Source organism: Diaporthe batatas, assembly GCF_019321695.1.
Source record: "Diaporthe batatas strain CRI 302-4 chromosome Unknown Contig00007, whole genome shotgun sequence".
Lineage (NCBI taxonomy): Eukaryota > Fungi > Ascomycota > Sordariomycetes > Diaporthales > Diaporthaceae > Diaporthe > Diaporthe batatas.
Window position 1 is genome coordinate 992,277 of NW_025408554.1, and position 19,122 is coordinate 1,011,398.

The window sequence follows — 19,122 nt, forward strand, 5'->3', positions numbered from 1 at the left end:
TTAGCGCATCCAGAGTTAGCGACTCTCTCTTTCCTCGACACCATTCGAGGGAACAATATTCCACCGATGAACCCAATGTCAGGGACAAAAAGGCACCAGTTGACATCTAAACCTTTCAAGCGCTGGACCAATTTCCAGGGACCAACCGTCGTCACGTCCCCAAAGTTCTACAGGTATCGTTTACACAGAGCTCTGCGGATCCCCTTGAAGCTCTTCTCTTAGGAAAACTCCATAGTCCGAGCTCGTTAGCGAAGAGCTTTGTTCATATCCCCCCTCAAGGCTGCTAAAGTACCAGTATACCTAGTTAGAATTCAAACCCGGATTCATCGCCAGGCAGAATACCTTGAAAATTCCCGAAGATCTCTTCGGGAAACTTGTATAGGAGATGAGCGCAACCTGCTCGCTTGACAGAGCCCCTTTCGGAATGGTGCGCTTACTGTGGTACGCATCCCATCCGTGCCGCACTTAGCCCCACTGGCAAGGCAACAATCACGCAAGATTTTCTCTCATTTCCTGCTGAAAGAATTCAGAGTATTTTCGCCCTCAATCCTGACCTGGAGGTTGACGGAAGCATTGCGGGCCGTCATGAGCAGGCGCATCATCGAGAATACCTGACCGTTCCCAAGTCCACGTTCTCCAGAGAGCTCGAGACACAGCCTCGCACAAGACGGCACACGGCGGGACCAAAGCTAGCCACAAATATCAGTCGACCCAAGCAAGTTTCCAACATGTCCTACAACAGTCCCACAATTCAGAACGGCCACCTGCGCAAAGCCCACCGCCGCAACGCCTTCTTCAGCGTCCGGTTATACCGTGTCTCGGAGCTCATCCAGCATCCGAAGAGGGTCACTCTCCGCGAAGCATCCTTCTTGGTTTGGCTCTCATACGCGCTGATCCGCGGTTTCTACTGCCTCAGCAGCATCCAACATTTGCTCGGATATGTGGATGTCAATCATTTATGTGGTGTCGGAAACAGCTTCTACCGCTGTAGCCAGAAGGCGACTTGGGGTGTTCTTTACATCATCTTGAAATGGATGGCAGAGGTTGTGCCCTGGGGAATTTTTGGTGCGGCAGTGGTGTTTCTGGGGGAGGTGGTGCTGAACTTAAGATAGATATTGGAATGGCTTCGGCAGTAGCGCTGGTGGCAAAGCACATAGCAAACAGTTCGAACCCTCCACTTGGACTAATGACACGCTGACAAGAATACAAGCTATTCACTGCATAAGTGTGACCAAAGAGAATAAAGTCGGGCCAAAATTACAGTAACTCTTTACCTATCTGTTGAAAAACACCCGTCTCTAGCTACAAAGAGAGTATTTGAGGTAACTGTGCCGGAAAGACTCGGCACAGAATGGAACTTCAAAAGGAACACCAAAATTGTCAGCAATCTTGTCTGTCGCAATGTTCGAAATGGCCGCTTGCTCATCCAGGCCGCAGAGTTTGTGTCAGTCATCGACCGCTCGCATCCACTCAGTGATCGTCGTCGTCACCAAAACAATTTTTCCGTCATATCCCATGTCAGCGCCCGTAGTGGTCGTGACCTCGCCATGCTCATGCACCTGACTTGGCCAATCTGCATGCCATTCCGGCTGTACACCTGGATCGCCATACATGGCTGCCAGATCAACTGCTACTTGGTCAATGATATTCGCCGGCGCTGAGTCGAGGACAGAGGAAATCGAAAGAGTGGCGCTGTCGTCACTGGCGAGCCTGTGCATGGCGAACGCTGGAAAATCGAGGCCCGGGGTTGCGCCAGGTGCCACAACGTACGTGCTTGGAGAGAACCACCCTTCACCGAGGACATGTGTTACCGTCATTGTCGGCACCTCTTCACGCCTCCCACTTGGCGGGGGCGCCACCGTAGTCGTGACGGTCGTGGTGAGAGAGTCATCCGTTGTTGGCATTGGGAGATGCACCATGCCAGTCTGCTCAATCCCGAAAATGCCTAAAGTTGGTAGTCCATGAAGCCACGAATTGAAAGGTGCAAAGAAGGACTCGAAAGCCGTCGCGATCTGTAGAAGGAAGTTGTCCGTCGGGTTGGCCTTGCGACGCGGCAGTTCGACGATCGATGCTGTTGCAGACGCGGCAAGATTGATGGCCAAGGAAGGGGGCGGCTCGGTGATGAAAGAGCCGAGCGTCTTTGTCCCTAGCGGACCACTGTCCTCAATGACAAGATCGTCAGAGTCCAAAGCATGCATGACGTCGCATGCAGCCGCTCCAACGTCACCAACAGCTTCTTTGAGTGCATCCTCAACCTGCCTCATGAAAGTGAAGCCAAGGCCAAGAGCAGGGTCTGCGCCAGGGAATAATTCTGGAAGCGAATCACCAGCCAAGGCAAGGAATGGGCTCAGCGTCGCCAGGATCTCAGTCGTATTTTGGGGTGAAGATGACGGCGAGTTGATGCCAGTGAGCCAAGTACTAAGCCTCGCCGCACAGGAAGCGGCGCCGCCCTGGGGTGGGGGGTAGGAGCATGACCATGTAATATTGTCCGTGTTTTTGCCCGCTGCAGTAGACACCACGGTGCACATCGAGTTACCGAAAATGAGGCTAGGATTGAAGTCCGCCGTGTTCAAATAACTGTCGAGAGATATATCAACAGTAAAGGTGCTCGAGCTGACAGCATTTTGTTTCATCTCGAGCCTCGCATCTCTTGTGCGTTTGGCAGCACGTCCAGTGACCGCACCGGCTTGGCTGTAGAAGTTGTCGATCAGAACCTCCGAGAGTAGACTGCAGTTCCCTTTATACAGTGACATCCCCGAGCCCTCAAACACCAGCGCATTGTCCCCGGGGATTTGCAGGCCGAGTTGGCCAGTGATTGGATTGTCTGGAGACAAGTCCAGAACGTATGACTCTCCACTGGCGAAGGCCCCAATGTACTGGGGATTTGTAGCATTTTCTCCGAATGAAAGGAACATGGGATTGCTTAGGTCGACGGTGTCTTGCGGGGTGACTGCTATGGCCACCAGATCCATGGAAGCTGGAGGTGTCGGCAGTGAGTAGCACGATGTTGGAGAACGGGGCACAAGGACTGTGACGCCCGTCAAGGTCAGACTGCCCAAGGCAATGGCTGAGTAAGTCGTCAGAACCTGCGAAGACGTGCCGAGTGAGGCACCAGAGGGAACCATCGTCGAGATGACAGCGGGCGAAGACGTGCCGAAACTGATCAGTGCGGCAGACGATGCAAGCACCATGTCAGAGCTGTCCAGGCTGAAGTTCGCCGGCAAAGCCTCCGGAATACCAGAGGTCGTCAAAGCCGAGGAAGCTGCGGTGGGCGCGATTGTTGAGGAGATCACCTCTATGCTGTTGTCATTATCAAGAGAAACAGAGGGAGCAATGGAGACAGCCACAGGGCTGCTGGTCAAGGGCATAGTTTTGCTTGATGACAGCAGTGGCCCAAGACCACCGGACAGAGAAACAGCGGAGGCAACCGTGGGCACTGCAGAGGTCTCCCCCAGCGGATTGGTAGGCAGGCTGGAGATGGATTCCGGCAATGGGGAAGACAGGATGGAAATCGAGAGTGGATTTGAGGCGTCGGACGACGGGGCACCCGGAATTGGAAATGTGCCGGTCAGGGTCGAAGTCCAAAGTGACGGCTCGGCCAGGCCAGGTGTAGAGCCTCCCATGACTGGCACAACCGCAGGTGTAGAAGCACTGCCAGGGGTCTCCGAAGGAATGGAAATAACCACTGGCGTAGAACCTGCACCGGAGGTACCACTGAGCACTGACAATGGCTTTTGGTTTGGTCAGGCATAAGCTTTTGGAGGGGGTCGGCCGCCACTCACCGGGAGATCAGCTGGCATCAAAGGGGACTTGGACGGGGACTCGGAACATTCACAAGCTGTGAAGACTGTCTGGGTGACATAGACGGTCTGTGCATCAGCGAGCCAGGCGAGAAACAAGCCTGCGATGATGACTGAGAGGGGGAGGCTGCTGAATGGAGCCATGACGAGCATCAAACTGAGCAGGATCATGTCGTCGAGCAGACGATCAACGTCCGAGAGCCGGCGCGTTTCTTGAGGAGATCGACAAAACAGAGGTAGAAGCAACAGCAAAACTGGGAGCAAAACCAAGATGAGTTGATGAGATTGTGGCAATAAGCCAAGTCCTCCAGGGACACGAGAGGAACCGACCTCACCAAAAAAAAAAAAGAGCAATCCGCTGCCGACAGAGACCTACGACTTCCTGCACTTGTTGCAAGGAGCACACTTGAGGAAGCTGCACTCCGCCGTTACGCTTACCGTCATGGAAGGAGCACGCCCAATGTCAATTTGTGGCTTGCGGAAGGCTCTTCTGGTTAAAGACGTATCAAGCTACAATGCAATGCATCATACAGCCGCACAGTCGTGATGATCTCAAACTGTGACGGCGATGCCTTGAACATCAGATACCTACCTAGGTACACAGTAAGTACGGTTAGAGTATGGGCAGCCATTTGCACTAGGCAAGTGGGTCCAGAGCTTGAGAGAAAAGACAACAAGAGGTAAAGAGAAACGAGGGATCTCGAAAGCTGAAAGCAATCATTCAGTGCCGTTAGATGTACATAAAAGCAGCACTAAGACAACCTCGGAAGTTTGCACAGCATCAATCACTCTGTGCAATGGCTGTTTTGGCGCTATTCCCTTAACTGAAGCTGGATTCAGGATCCTAGAGGGCCGGCCCGGCCAATGAGACACAGCCTGACAGCTCGGTGGGGCCCCCAGCACACTATCGTTATCGGCACGTGCTGATTGCACTAACAATTTTCCAACAACCCTACGAAAATTCCACACCCAAATTTCTGCTGCATTGCATCTCTGAGCGACCGGCCGCCCCCCCACACCCCTTCGACAACGACATCGCGACATCGTACCGAACCTCGGCCATTTTCTCCCACCGACAAGTCGATACCCTCCAAATAACTCAAAATGGCCAAGATCTCGTGAGTGCGATTCTGATCCTGGCGGAGGTCGGCCCTGGGCGTCAATCCAAGCTGTTGCGGCCGATGCGAAATCTGGAAATCTGGTCGATCCGGCAAGGACGCAGAACCGACGACGAACCGAAGCGTTTCACCGCACACGCCAGACGAACTCCCGATCCCGACCGTAGTGCTACCAGACGACCGCACACAGCTTGGACAGACGACCGAAAGAGATGGATCACAATGGGCAGCTAGAATTGGTGGATTCGATGACAACTTTTACTGACGGAGGTCTCCTCGCAGTCGTGGTGCCCCCGGTGGCAAGCTCAAGATGACCCTGGGTCTCCCAGTGTATGTTTTCCCGGCCCTACAGCCATCGACTCGCGATCCAACGGAATCGACTTGCTTGGTGGACACGAGCCAGGGACGAGGAATGGGAGCTGACAGGACCATAGCGGTGCCATCATGAACTGTGCAGACAACTCCGGCGCACGAAACCTGTACATCATCTCCGTTAAGGGCATCGGTGCCCGCCTGAACAGGCTGCCCGCCGGTGGTGTCGGTGACATGGTGTACGTATCTTCAAGCCCGACACAAGCATCGTTTTCTCCACAGTCGCCGAAACCCTCGACGCATGAGAGCTGCATTCGATCATCCCATCCCACACACTCGGATTCATGAATTTGAGGACGGAATCGCGGCGTATGTTGCTGACACTGCGCCCTACACAGCATGGCCACCGTCAAGAAGGGAAAGCCTGAGCTCCGAAAGAAGGTCCACCCCGCCGTTATCGTCCGCCAGTCCAAGCCCTGGAAGCGCACCGACGGTGTCTTCCTGTACTTCGAGGACAACGCTGGTGTCGTAAGTACACCCCGAACCAGCAGCCCCACATGCCAGGCCGAGGATGCTGGACCATCAGACTTTGCAGAACAACTACTGACGAGGCATTTCAGATCGTCAACCCCAAGGGTGAGATGAAGGGATCCGCCATCACTGGCCCCGTCGGAAAGGAGGCTGCTGAGCTGTGGCCCGTAAGTTCCCACCGCAGGACAACATATCAAGCGCGTACTGACAGCGTCGAATAGCGTATCGCCTCCAACTCTGGTGTTGTGATGTAAATGGGGACGCTGGCGAAGGTGGGATGATTTCCGTGCGAGGATCAGCGACGAAGGAAACGGGTCATACAGAAGAACGATCCTATACGAATCCGAGACCAGAAAGGCTCGGCAATGAACGGGCTTTCACGGCGTGACTGGCAAAAAGAGAAGTCAGGCTTTGCATTTTTTTTCGGCTGGCGTGTAACGGAGGTTCATACCAATGGCATGAAATTCACCGACCAAGGGGAAAAGGTCGGTTCAGCTGGTGCCCGTTCTATCTGCCCGAATGCTGCGAGGCGAAATGGCCTGATAGCACAAGATTCCAGTGTCAATGACCAAACACGCTTCACGAGGTGTCGATCATGTTATGGTCCCAGGAGCTGTGTACGTTGAGGGCTTTCAACACGTGCTGCCTCTGTGAACTGCTGCGGCAGCTGAAACCCGCACACGTAGATTTTGGTGATGTACCGGATTGCCCGCCTGCATCGTTTGTGCCTCATAACTGTACACCTGCCAAGTGCTCAAATCAGGAACGAGGAACTATGCTTCTCTCGAAATCCACTGAAGATCGCTTGGACAAGGCCAAGACAAGGCTGCAGCCTTGCCGAACCCACTCTACGTGCTTGTTATCGCTGACAACGACAGCGGTCCGTTGGTACCCCAATTTATCATATCCTGTGCTGTGCCTCCTGGGCAATCCCTCAACTCAAATGCAAATAGTTCTGGTCTGAGATTTACACAACAGTGTCACAAAGTCGGCCCACGTAAGCTAAATCCAATGATCATGCACAACTTCCCAGGCAGCAGCAAAGCATGCTGACGCATCAGCATTTGCTTCTTTCCCGGCAGGCTGGGCCTGTCTGCTCATTTCCAAATGGCAAAATGGAGAGAGACAATCTGTTAAGGCTTGTGGCAGGCCTTCTGTGTCTGAAAGAACCCAACACGGTTATCTAGCTAGATACTCGGCCACACTGCCGTGTTAGTACCTAGGTCACATTGAAAGTTACTCAAACACAATTTCTTGGGCAGAAAGTCCACGGTCCCTATCTGCTGCCCAATTTTTGTCAGGGGTGCAAGGCTGAGCTGTGGCACACGATACCTACTAGACGAAGCATGTGCAAGTCAAATCTGAGCCTCGGCAAGGCAGAAACTTCAATGTCAGCAGGAAAAGCTACCACGAACATTTTGGAATGTATGCTGCCGTCTCGTGCATTGTCACATTGCGTAATTCAGTGAAAATTATATAGCTGACCGAGCGGGTATGGCCACGAAGATGACTCTGTACTGGATGTTAAATACCTAGTATGGGGCTGGAGTTGTGTCTTTTCCTTTCCGGTCACCCCCTAGAACTGAAGGAACGGGTGCTTATTAGTTCTCGAACGCTGCATGTGCTCCTGGGGACAGAGCAAGAAAGATCACCATGCGAATGCCTCAGGTGATTGATCGCATGAGAAGGCTTTGAATGACCCACAGGTCTCTCATTTACCTATTATTCTAGATGGCAGAGAGACGCCTCCCCCTTCAGCCTCTTTTCCTTTTGGTTTTATTTCTTTTAGTAAACAATCTGTTTATGCTTCTAAGGTAGTGTTCCATCAATCGCGATGCATAATATGAGCCGAGCAGGATTCTAGCACGAATGTTTCATTCTCAAATATGACTTTTCCAAATAAAGAATTGATTAGGTAGAGGACAAGTCATCATGGAGACCTTCGGCCAGGTGAGTAAGTACAAGTATGAGAGGACCGAAATGTTTGTCAACATCAATCTGAGCAGAGTCAATAGTGAACAGCTTCTTTCAAACTGCCTCCGCATCACCTATTTCAACTGGATTGTATCGATTGATTGAAGAAGCTCGCGGACGCGATGCTGGAGTTCTCCACAGGCTTCACTTATCCCAAGACGCTTCCAAGGTTCCTCCCAAAGATGAGAAAATGTACGTTAATTGTTTGCTTACGGTACGTTCGCATCCTCGCAAGAGCGCATTTTGCGAGACAAATCATCCAATCATTATGGTCTCTGGCATATGCCTCGCTTTTCGCTTTGGAATGATGAAGAAAGTGAAGGCAGGACAGGATGCACGGGGCCAGCACATCACAACAGCAAGTTTGTAATAATTACGCCTAGATAAATTGAGAGTAGAGGATCCGTTTTCCTCCTGATGATGCAATGCAATGCAATGCCTTGTACTACCGTCGCTATGCTGATTCGGCACTCTGTGCCCTCCCCGCGAGTGTGTACCTAGAGAGGCAGAATTTCGTGAGACTTCCACCCTTTTTAATATTGTTTTTTCATCAATCACCCGTCCCGTGGATGCAGCAAAACAGTGCGCCTCCTTTTACAAATAGAATACAGTTAAAACAGTATCACAGATACACAATCCGCCAATATTTTATCAGGCGGAAACCGTCCCCCGTTCAGCCCTGTGGCCCCCATCCGGGCGCAGGTTGTGCATGTGCTCCTCCACCACCGACATGCCTGTCGCCATTCAGCTCTTCGCGCCCGCTGCCGTTGGGGTACGGCCGCCCGTGGGCCTCCCAGATACTACCCGGGATGGGAACGTGGGCGGGCGGGCCGTCGTGCATATAACCGAGCATCTGCCTGTCGTCGTGCTGCATTGGGGCCTGTGACGGGGCTCGCATGCCGCCTGGCAGGGGCGGGGGGACGCCGTAATCGCCACCCATCAGGATGCCGCCAAAATCGCGCGGCCTTTCCGGGGCAGGCGGCAGGTTCTTGGCCATGTCGGCCGGGCTCGGCTGTGCGGCGCCGCCTCCTGCCGCTGGGGCTTGGAAGTTGGGGGCGGTCGTCGTCACCGGGGTGCGGGACTGTGATGGTGGCATCTCCGGCTGTGGGGTGGGTGTCGACGTCTTTGTCTGGTTCTTCTCGTCGCTCTGTTTCTGCTTCTTACGCGCGAGCGTCTCTTTGCGCTTGTTCACTGCCTGGCGCATGGAGCCGTTGGCCCATCGAGCTGTGCAGACGTTAACAAGCAGTCAGTCATGATGAGGGACGATGAAGCAGGCTTACCTTTCATGCTGGCGCTCATCTTCTCGCTCTTGGTCATGCTTGCGTAGTCCTTCTCACTCAGGTCCTCCCCCTCGGCAGAAGAAGGCGCGGGAGTAGCGCGGCCTGATCCGGGAGGCTTGGAGTTACCCCGGCTGTTTGTCGATGGGAGAGAGCCTGGACCTCCTGGCAGGCTGCCCATGGGCGGGAACGGGGGACCATTGGGCATCATGGGTGGCATGGACATGGCGCCGTGAGGAGAAGAGTTCACAGGGAAAGAGAACTGTCCTGGGCCGGCTCCGGGCATCGAGTGGGGCTGGAGGGGGGCGCCGCCGTAGAATTGTTGCTCGTAACCAGTCTGTCCGTGGAAGCTCGGGGGTGGCTGAAGTGGGGCGAGCGGAGCTTGGTGTCCGGAGTGAGAATATGACTGGTGGGGAGGTGGTGGTCCGCTTGGCTGGGGGGTCACAGTCTGGCGGTTTCTGTTAATAACCTTGATCCTCGGCTGCTTCTTCCTAGGAGACTGGGGATGTTCGATATGGGGAGGATGTTCGACAGGGGCGTTGGTGTGAGGGGCGGAGAAAGGGTTCTGGGCACCAACCGGGTGAGGCGGAGGCGCTGGCGCCGGCCCGATCCGCACTGGAGCAGGTGCAAGTAGTTGGCCAGGACCGCCTCCCGTCACGTTGATGAAGGGGTTCATGTTGTTGGGGGGCGCAAGTACAGGGGCCGCTTGGTGGTGCATGTATCCATGGCCGGGCGGCCCGTATGAGCTGCCATCCAGCTGGGCGGGCATGAAGTTGGACGGCGCCGAGGTGGGCTCCGGTTCTTGCTGGTCCTTCTTGGCCCTGCGACCTCGCTTGGGCCGCGTTTCAGCAAGCTTTTCTTTGATCGGGTCAGCCAGTTCGGAGTAGTTCTTCCTCGGGCGGTGGCGGAAGGAGTAGCTGCTTCCAACGGTGTGCATCGAGCTGGTTGACGACGACGTAGACGGCCTGAAGTCCTCGGTCGGCGTGACTGTGTCGTCGTTTGTGGGGACGCTGCTTCCCGCGCTGTAGAATGTGCCGGGAGGAATCTCGACCTGCGTGGCAGCAGCAGACTTGCGGCCGCGCTGCCTCTTGGGCGCCGGCAGAGCCGCGTCTCCTTGTGCAAACTGGGACTCACTGGCAGGCGGCTGCTGATGAGCCCCATCGAAAGATGAACCAAGAGTGTCTGTGGCCGCCGCACCACGGCGGCGCTTGCGGGTCTGGGGTTGCTCTTCCTGCACACCGTACAGCTCATGGTCTCTCGCGGCTTCGGCGTTGGCCAGGGCTTCCTGCTCGGCCTTCTCAGCCGCCTCCTTCTCCGCCGCTGCTCTAGCCGCTGCTTCGCGCGCAGCCTTGGCGCCAGGCTTGGGACCCCTGCGCTTCTTTACCGGCTGATCTGGTGGCGGTGCCTCCGGAACTTCAGCCTTCTGGGTCGGAGTATTGTCCTCTGCAGCGGCGGGAGCCTCATAATCACTATCCAAGTTCTCGGCGCCCGCATTCTTCCTGCGGCGGCCTCGTTGCTTCGGCTTGACAGGCTCCAATGGGGTTGGGGCCCTGCTAACATCCTTGCTGTCGTCGGATAGAATGCGTGGCTTACGAGTTCGCTTGCCGGTGACGATGCCCACCGGGTCGTCTACCGCAGCCTCTGCAGCCCGCTGGCTAAGCTTGGGCCTGTTGCGAAGTCGGTTGTTCTGCAGACCGTCCCGTTGTCCGATGGGATCCTGCCTCCCAATCATGCTTGGCCGTGGGTCCCATTCGAAACCATATGCCTGTGCTGCAACTTGGTCCTGGTTCCTCTCGTAGACCTCAGGGTTGCTCTCCGGGTACTTCAGCTTATTCTCATCGATGAGGCTCGCACGGATGCCTTTGATCTCGAAGTCCCTCTTCTCCACGGAGATGGCGCCGTTGGTCTTGGCCATGTCCCTGGCTTCTCGGGCCATCAAAGCAGCGTCGTGGGCGCGGCGACGAACAGCGTTGTCCTCGTCTTCAGTGACAAGCTTGCGCTTCTTCCACTCATCCTGCCAGGCGCCCAAGGCACTGGCAGATGCTTCCAGGACATTGAAGAGATCCTCGGTGGACATGTTCTTGTGGTCGTCGAGGACATTGACGAAGTCGGTGGGAGACCTGATGCGTGTAAACCTGAACTGTTTGCGTGGCTTGACTTTACGAATCGACTCAACCACCGGCTCTGGCGACGCGTTCCTGCTAGCAGGCATCGACTCAGCAGCTGGCGTTGGCATGTCCGACATGGGCGCAGGGGTGGGTGCATTGGACCCTGAGCCACCATCAAGCCGAGATTGTCCCTGCTCCTGGCTGCCTGAGTCCCGCTCCGGGGCTAGAGACTCAACATCATCGGGCGGTTCGCCTGGGTCCTCGGAATTCTGGAGGTTTGGGGTTTCCCCAGGGGTTGGAACGCCATAGTCTTGAGCGATTTCAGGATATGCATCCTGAGCATCTGTATATGGTGTGAGAAAGGAGAAATCCCGAGGAGTGTGAGCCCGCATCGGTCGAGGCTGTGCAATTGTCTGTGTTGTCGCCGTGGCACGACGCTTGCGAGGCACCCGGGGCTCTCGGGGCTCTTGCTCAATACTCTGTCGAATCTTTGGCGGCCTGCCTGGTTTTCGCCTCTTAGGCGTCTCGGGGCTTTCAGGCGTCGGTACAGAAGGTACCGTAGAATTGACGTCGGACTTGGCCTTTTCACTCTTTTTACTTGTGGATGATCTCCTCTCTGCCTGGGTGGGCAATTGAGAAGAGTCTTCTTCGGTTGCACTTGAGTTTCCGACTAGGCGGCCCAAGCGCCTCTGAAGAGAGCTTATAGTCAGCGACTGCAACACAATTGAGGTAACTGCCCAGTCACCGCCTGCACACTTACGCGGGTACGAGGAAGCGAGACTTCTGTCTCTTGATCGTTTTGAAGAGACTCTGCTGCGGATTCCTTTTGGTTGTCAATTTCGGGAACTTTTGTGGGCTGCTCTGTTGGCTGCTCATCCACAACTGAGGAAATAGTATTTCTCAATTCTCTGGCGAGTGCCGAACTTCCAAGGGGCCCATCAGGAGGCATGTCCTGAGTGGCGTCGGAATCAATTGATTCTTGAGAACTTGGGACTTTCAGGCCTTGTGACTGGTCTTGGAATGAAGTGGCGGGCATTTCGGTTTCAAGAGGTCCAGATTCGGGATCCTGAGAGGACTGGGTAGTAAAGCGAGCGTCGTCAATCTCAGACACTGCAGAGAGCGCCGAGGTGATTTGCTGGCCAAGATCTGGGAGAGTGGCCGCAGGCTCCTCGCTCGCCTCCTTCTCCTCTTTTTCCGCAACATCACCCACGTCTTCCTGAGTGGGCTCGTTAGAGGCCGGAACGGCAGATTCTTCCGGCTGACTCTGCTCAGCGCCATCCAGAACGGATAAAGGAGGCTCCTCGTCCTTCTCGACGAAACTCGTTGAAGGCTCATTTTCCTGCCCTATGGCTGTGGGTGATGCAACCTGGGTCCCGGTGAAAGTCGGCGGCTGAGCATGCCTAGTTTGAGAGGGAGACTGGCCAGAAATGTTGCTCGCAGTCTCTGAGGGTTGGCTACTCGATGAGCCAGTGAACTGCATGGCAAGGGGCGCGCCGACCTCGATGGTGTCTTTGAGCTCGGTATCAGAAGGCTGCTGGTCAGGTGACTCTGCGGGCCGCACGACGGGGGCAGAGATTGACTTCCTCTGCTGGGTCCTGCGGCGCTGGGGCTTAGGCGAGACAGTGCGCTGCTTCTCAGACCTGGCCCTTTTGGTGGTGGTGACAGTGGTGAGAGGCGGCTGTGGTGGCGGGTCCTCGTCGTTGTGGGGGTCGGCAGTAGAGCGTCGCTTGCGGACGCCGCGAGCGCCCGAGACAGTGATCTCAGTCCTGTCGTCCTGCAGGTCCTTGTTGGCGTGGTCTTCCTCATTGTCGTCGTTCATCTGGGCGTAATCAATGCGTACCCGTTTCCGAAGTGAGTGGCCGCCTTTCACTTTTGCCTCGTCGTGGCGAGCGGCGGCGGCAGCAGCAGCAGCAGCGTCGGCGGGATATTCCAGGGTCCGGGCTCGCTTGCGGCCGGGCTCATGGCGGGGGTTCTCGGGGGTGGAGAAAGTGAAAGAGTGATTCAGAGGCTGCTTGGGCACGCGGTCTGGGCGAGGAGCAGCCCTGTGGTCGTCGAGCCCCATGGCGTCTGAGGCGGGCTCGGGGAAGGCTGCAGAGGTGGGCGATGAGAGGAAGTGGTGAGAAGGCGAGGTGTGGTTTGAGCCTCTGGCGCGACCTCGGCTCTTGGCGGGGGAGCGGGCGTTGATGGAGGAGGGCTCGTCCCCAAAGTTGATGATATTTGTGAGCGAGCCAGGCGAGGTGTTGTGCGCATGGTGGTGGCCCGAGGAAGAGGAGGGCCGTCCTGTTCGAGATGAGCCGCGAGGCCTGCCAGGACCGCTCCTGGCACCGCGCTGTTGCTGAGACTGATGAGACTCCATTCTGGCCTGCATGCAGCCAATCAGACGGCCCCGCCCGGGGTAGAGCAGGCACAATAGGGAGAAAAGCCGGGCGCTGGCTGCTATTGAGACTGGATCCGATGCCAGATGTCAGCCCGGCCCCGCTGGGTTTATTCCATCGACGTCGGGTTTTGGGGGAGGAGGGGAGGGTGCTGGGCAGGGTGCAAGATGCAGAGTGCAGAATGCAGACAATGACTTTTTAATGAGTGAGCACAATGGGGGCTGCGCAGTGCATGCTGAGTAGAGGAGTGAGTGTGTGGTGAATAGGGCAACGGTATTTACGTGTCAGATGAAAATAGCACTTGAGATGACATGAGCAGCTTGGCCGGCCTGGGCCACACAGCTTTTTGCCGCACCACTCAATACTGCACAGGCGCTGCAACTGCCCTGCGCTGCGCTGCAATGCAGGCCCAAGGCCCAAGCACCAAGAGCACTAGGGCACCAGGGCACCGCGCTCATCATTGACTGACTGGATGAATGGCTGGCTGGCTGACTGAATGACTGACAACTCACGTACCTCTGTAATACCAGAAAATCGACCAGCGGCTTCTTGCTGTAAGTCAGAACCGCCCGCCGTATTGTGCACGAGGTCGTCGAGGCCGCGAGGTGCCAATATCCCAATGCGAAACACGAGGGCCGTTGCTGCTGGTGGCTCCTGATCAAGACGGCTTCGGAATTTTTGGAGCCTCTTCATGTCATGGCCTGCAATACGCCCCTAGCGGCGCTCGGGCCAGCTCTGCCCACTGAGAATGCGGCGATACACGCTGACAGGTGTTGTTCTACACCCCTTCGCAGGTATCCCCCTTCCAGCCAATCATCTTTCAAGGACTCATGCTAGCCTCATGCTAGTCGTTCTGGGACTAGTGCCGTTGACTTGCTTCTTCCATTCCATTGTCCTGGTCCCTCCCCCTGCCGCTGCAGCTTGCAGCTGCTGGTGTACACTGGTGGTGCTGGGGGTTGACGTAGCGTACCGTGCCCTTCCAGTGCGGGCAGTTCGTTTGGCGGGAAGCTCGACCACCGCCACCAACACCACCCATAACAACAACACCACTCTAGAACAACCGCCGTCTGTAACGTCTTGCCAGCATCGTCACCAGCTTCAGGCACGACACCCGCCAACGGCGACTAGCCTTCTCTTCTTAGCTTGGGCTTCTGTGAGGTCTCTGGCCCCCCACGATTGACCACACTTCATCCGGCACCTGCTCTTAACATCTGCCAACAGCATCCACAATGGCCAGCAAGCGCGGTACCAAGTCTTCGGCGGCTGACGAGCTCGACGAGCTCTTTGAGGGCATCGGCGACGACGCCGCTGCCCCCAAGAAGCCCACCACCAAGGCTCCTGCATCAGCCGCAAAACAGAAGCCAGGTGACGACATCCTAGCCGAGCTCGAGAGCGAACTGGGGGACAAGGTCCCCTCACGGCCACACACCCCTCGCGTGAGGGACACGGCGAAGCCCACTAAGCGCGTCGGAACCCCTACCACAGATGCTGGCCGTCCCTCAACCGAAGAGCCCAAGTCTGCCCTCGCCCGAAAGTCGGGGGAGAGCACTCGATCCCTCCACGCGAGCTTCACTCCCAGCGCCACCTCTTCCGAGCTGCAGGACACCGAGAAGACCAAAGGCGCCGTCGAACAGCAGCAGACAACAACAGCAGGCAGCGGCGGCGGCGGCGGTTGGTGGGGCGGTATCTTGTCTACAGCCTCGGCCGCCATGAAGCAGGCCGAGGCTGCCGTCAAGGAGATTCAGCAGAACGAGGAGGCCAAGAAATGGGCAGACCAGGTGCGAGGTAATGTGGGCGCGCTCAGGGGCCTTGGTAAGTTGCATTCTTATCATTCTGCCTGTTCGATCAAAACACGGAGGCGGAGGCAAAGTCGGAGAAACGGCACCATAGTGCTGTGTGATTCCGAATGGGTCGTCATTTGTTTGGCCTTCAAAAGCAGCCCGGAAGGGAACGGCTGGGAACAGTCATAATATGGCGGCCGTGGGAAGCGCTCTTGATGATGGGCCATGTTCATTGTTTTCCATCGTGGCCAAGGCAGGATGTGGTGGCCATCAGTGGAGCGGCCAAGCACGCCGTTCTCTACGGCTGGCATCTCAAGTGAGATGGGTGTGCCCTGCGAAGAAATCTGGCCACCGAGTCACCCCGTACTCAGATGTGGACCACAAACACGGTGCAATGGACAGACCCGCATTCCAACTCGAGTCCACCATTCCCGCCCACAAGGCTACCCTAGCGCAAACGAGCATGCAAGGCTGACACTTACATCTAGGTGATGGTATTGCACACAGGGCACTGCCTACTCTGACGGATATTATGAACACACTCGCGCCTCCAATTTCCCAACACGAGCGTCTTCTCATCCACATCACCCATGACCTCGTCGGCTACCCATCGCTCGACCCTATCATCTATGGTGTCTTCAGCCGGGTTATGGCACAGGTTGAAGGCGGCGACCTGATGGTGGTACAGCGAGGGCACGAGAATACCATCAAGTCGCCATCCAACGAGAAGAGCGGGTTCTTCTCTGGTGGCCATAGCACAGCTGGCTGGCGCGATGGCCCTTGGTGGCGGGATGTCAGCTCCCCACGTGATCTCGGCCTGATCAAGGGTCTGACCGAGGGCACTAAGCTCTGCCGCGCCAGCGCCGAGGCATACTCTACCGAGTACTTCGCGGCTTCGGGCGGCATCGAGGGCGCCAGGGAGCGCGCCGTGGAGCCCGTCAGCGAGTCCAACCCGGTCCGTAGCTCCGACCTCTTTCTGTCGGTCCAGGCCATTGTCACCGACGAGGACAAGAATCTCTTCGCAGGCGCCGCGGCCACCGAAAAGGAGAAGGAGTCCACCGTGGTCGAGGAGGACAGCAACGACGCCCAGGTGTGCTTCGCGGTCTTCATCCTCGACCCCGTCCACGAGATCCAGTTCAGCGCCGTCAGCCAGGCCGTGCCGGCCCGGTGGGTCCGCTGGCTGGACGCCCCCAGCCCGCTGACCCCAGCGAGCAGTAACGATGGCAACGGCCGCAGCGAGGTGGAGAACGTGCCAGAGGAGATCAGGGACATTGTCGAGAGTGGTGGCGTTGACCCCCGCGAATGGGTGGCCGAGTGGGTCGAGGAGGTCATCACCCTCTCCGTCGGCGTGGTAGCGCAGAGGTATGTGGCGCGGAGGATGGGTGTCGGCGAGGGCGGTATCGGCAAGGGGAAGCGAAGGATGGAAGAGGTTGTTGCTGAGGGAGGTGGTGAGATGGCTCGGGCTGGTGTTATCTAATTTCGCTTGGTTCACTCATAACACCAAGACGGGCTCATGTTGTGTTGCGACAGTATTGGATTGATGACATGATGATATTGGCATGAGCCTTAGGATTCCACACCTGGTCATCAGTGCCCAGGTGATGAGGTACCTAGATGATATGGGTTTCCAAGGGAGTCCGTGTGAAGTCTCGGGATATTACGACAAGCGAGTCTAATCTCAGACAGTGTGTTTTATTGTACCACGCATTTCTAGGGCTACAACGTCCTCCGCCAATTTGAGAAGACCGATTATAACAATTTACAAAGGGCTCAGTTGTCCCCACTCTGGTGGCATGTGGACAGCATCATTCATTTGGAGTGCATTCATGAGTAGACCGAAAGAAGAATTCTCGTGAGTCTGACTCGGTTCGTTCATGAACACATCGGATGGGGGAATCATGGGAATCTTCAAGTCGTACACCGCGAAAGCTGCCGCGACGGTACAAATGATTACTTGTCAATATCAAACTTGAACCAAAATGTACATTATCGGAATCACTTGCCACATAGTTCAGAACTGAATCTTGCTTCGGGATTGAATATAGCAATTACTTAAGCGCCATGGGTGTATTCTCGACCTTGAAATATTAGGGTCATGGCTTTGGCCTCCACTGTTTGCAGTGAACTGTGTTATCCTCCCAATTTCAATTTCTAGGCTAGTTACACAGTACGCATGTGTACGTCGCCACCTAGGCATCATTGCGGCGCAGCAGAGCGCTTCGAGTCACCTTTGTAGTGGGTTAGACGTTCATCTAGATCCTAACAGAATATGATATGATGAGAGATGCTTTCCCGCGGATTTTGCTACCTAGGTATGTATGGTGGTAGCTTCTCTGAGACTCGGGTGGCCACATATCCTCTGCATGGCTAATAAATGCATGAACGATGCGGGCCGACGGGTACTTGCAGTCACTGGTCAAGGTATTGCAGCCAAGTCGTGTGATTCACGGACCACAGACCAATTCCAGATGCTCGGATTCGGGCCAGCCGGCCTCTCACGTCGATGGCTAGTTTATCCAGCTGCACTCATATGGCCGTCAACGTTGTCCTCGACTGTTGTCTTCCGTGCTTTACATGAGCCTCAGAAAACTCTCCTGCGAACCGGTACATGATCTCACGCTATCGGTTCTTTTCATATTTTACACTCTTCTAGTTTGTGCTCTTTTGGCACCCTGACTACCGCTGGAGTAATTTAAGCACATTGGGTTTTGTCCCTTGGATTACGCCGCACACCAAAAATGAATGCAATCTTTGGAATGAACTCTGGAGTTTCCTAGGGTATAGGTCTCCTGCCAATCAGCCTCGACTGGACGCAGATCAACCACTCCGAATCACCTCTTACAACTCCGTTCTACATCACTTGCAATGCATTTGCACTGGTCATTCTGTTCTACCTTTTCCTCTCGCCAATACTGTATTGTACATACGCACAGACAGGATTCTCGATCAATTGGAAGACCTCACTAGCCAGGCTCGATTGATTAACCGACAGTCCTGCATTCCACGATCTTGACCGTCTGCACCGGGCGGTCTTGCATCTCGGTCTTCACGCTGCCAATCTTCTTCAGCGTGTCCATGCTGTTCTGTGAGCCTGCAGCCACTCTCCCGAAGATGGTGTGCTTGCCGTCAAGGTGATCGCATTCTCCAAGCGTGATGAAGAACTGTGACCCGTTCGTCCCCGGCCCTGCGTTGGCCATGCTCAACACGCCCGGGCCGTCGTGCGACAGCCCCCGGACGATCTCGTCGTCAAACTTGCCACCCCACGCTGACTTGCCGCCGGTCCCGTCGGCGCGGGTATAGTCGCCGCCCTGGATCATGAAGCCCTTGATGACACGGTGGAAGATGCTGTTGTCGTACTTGCCCGCATTGGCGAGCGTGACGAAGTTCAGGCATGTCTGGGGGAATGTGTTATTCAAAGAGGCCCATCAAAGTCAAACTGATTCAAGTCAAGAAGTCGACATGCCTTGGGAGTCTGTTCGGTGTACAACTCTAGCTCCATGTCGCCAAAGTTTGTCTTCATCAGCACGCGCTGGGGTAGTGGGCCCGTGGGTTCCTGTCCTTCCACCAGGAGTGGAGGTTCGGACTTGAAGAGTTTCTTGAAGAAGGACATTATGTATTAAGTGGTGTTTCGATAGATTATATGGGGGTATCAAATCTGCTATTGTTGAAGTATTATGGCGAGCTGGAAGTTCAAATGTTGCTAATGGGGCGTCCTTCATCCACCTGGGCATGTTGTCCTTCACCGCTTATTATCATCGAACACGAAATTTAGGTACCCAGGTACCTAGGTACCTGACCCAGCCAACCTGCGCTGCGCATAACCCATTATGTAAGCCAGACTTTGAC

At 55.6% G+C, this 19,122-nt stretch overlaps 5 protein-coding genes across 5 annotated transcripts; 2 read left to right on the forward strand and 3 right to left on the reverse strand.

Annotated features, from left to right (window-relative positions):
• Positions 1-1,445: 1,445 nt before the first annotated feature.
• Positions 1,446-4,028, reverse strand: KVR01_006970 (uncharacterized protein; the record flags this gene model as incomplete). The annotated part of the gene is made up of 2 exons (XM_044794998.1): positions 3,783-4,028; positions 1,446-3,731 (listed from the first exon to the last, which is right to left on the reverse strand). Exons 1-2 carry the CDS (start codon positions 3,969-3,971, stop codon positions 1,446-1,448), a joined length of 2,475 nt encoding a protein of 824 aa, XP_044644401.1. The 5' UTR covers positions 3,972-4,028.
• An 839-nt stretch (positions 4,029-4,867) lies between these two features.
• Positions 4,868-6,357, forward strand: KVR01_006500 (uncharacterized protein). The gene is made up of 6 exons (XM_044782698.1): positions 4,868-4,918; positions 5,201-5,248; positions 5,353-5,469; positions 5,629-5,758; positions 5,851-5,928; positions 5,983-6,357. Exons 1-6 carry the CDS (start codon positions 4,905-4,907, stop codon positions 6,013-6,015), a joined length of 420 nt encoding a protein of 139 aa, XP_044643931.1. The 5' UTR covers positions 4,868-4,904; the 3' UTR covers positions 6,016-6,357.
• A 1,741-nt stretch (positions 6,358-8,098) lies between these two features.
• Positions 8,099-13,757, reverse strand: KVR01_006524 (uncharacterized protein). The gene is made up of 3 exons (XM_044786169.1): positions 11,881-13,757; positions 9,016-11,809; positions 8,099-8,959 (listed from the first exon to the last, which is right to left on the reverse strand). Exons 1-3 carry the CDS (start codon positions 13,486-13,488, stop codon positions 8,409-8,411), a joined length of 4,953 nt encoding a protein of 1,650 aa, XP_044643955.1. The 5' UTR covers positions 13,489-13,757; the 3' UTR covers positions 8,099-8,408.
• Positions 13,758-14,393: 636 nt separating this feature from the next.
• KVR01_007029 (uncharacterized protein) lies at positions 14,394-17,065 on the forward strand. Its single transcript, XM_044791623.1, has 2 exons — positions 14,394-15,307; positions 15,765-17,065. The coding sequence occupies exons 1-2, from the start codon at positions 14,725-14,727 to the stop codon at positions 16,751-16,753; spliced, it is 1,572 nt and encodes a 523-aa protein (XP_044644460.1). The 5' UTR covers positions 14,394-14,724; the 3' UTR covers positions 16,754-17,065.
• Positions 17,066-18,152: 1,087 nt separating this feature from the next.
• On the reverse strand, positions 18,153-19,011 carry KVR01_006612 (uncharacterized protein). Its single transcript, XM_044781952.1, has 2 exons — positions 18,740-19,011; positions 18,153-18,671 (listed from the first exon to the last, which is right to left on the reverse strand). The coding sequence occupies exons 1-2, from the start codon at positions 18,884-18,886 to the stop codon at positions 18,258-18,260; spliced, it is 561 nt and encodes a 186-aa protein (XP_044644043.1). The 5' UTR covers positions 18,887-19,011; the 3' UTR covers positions 18,153-18,257.
• Positions 19,012-19,122: the final 111 nt, after the last annotated feature.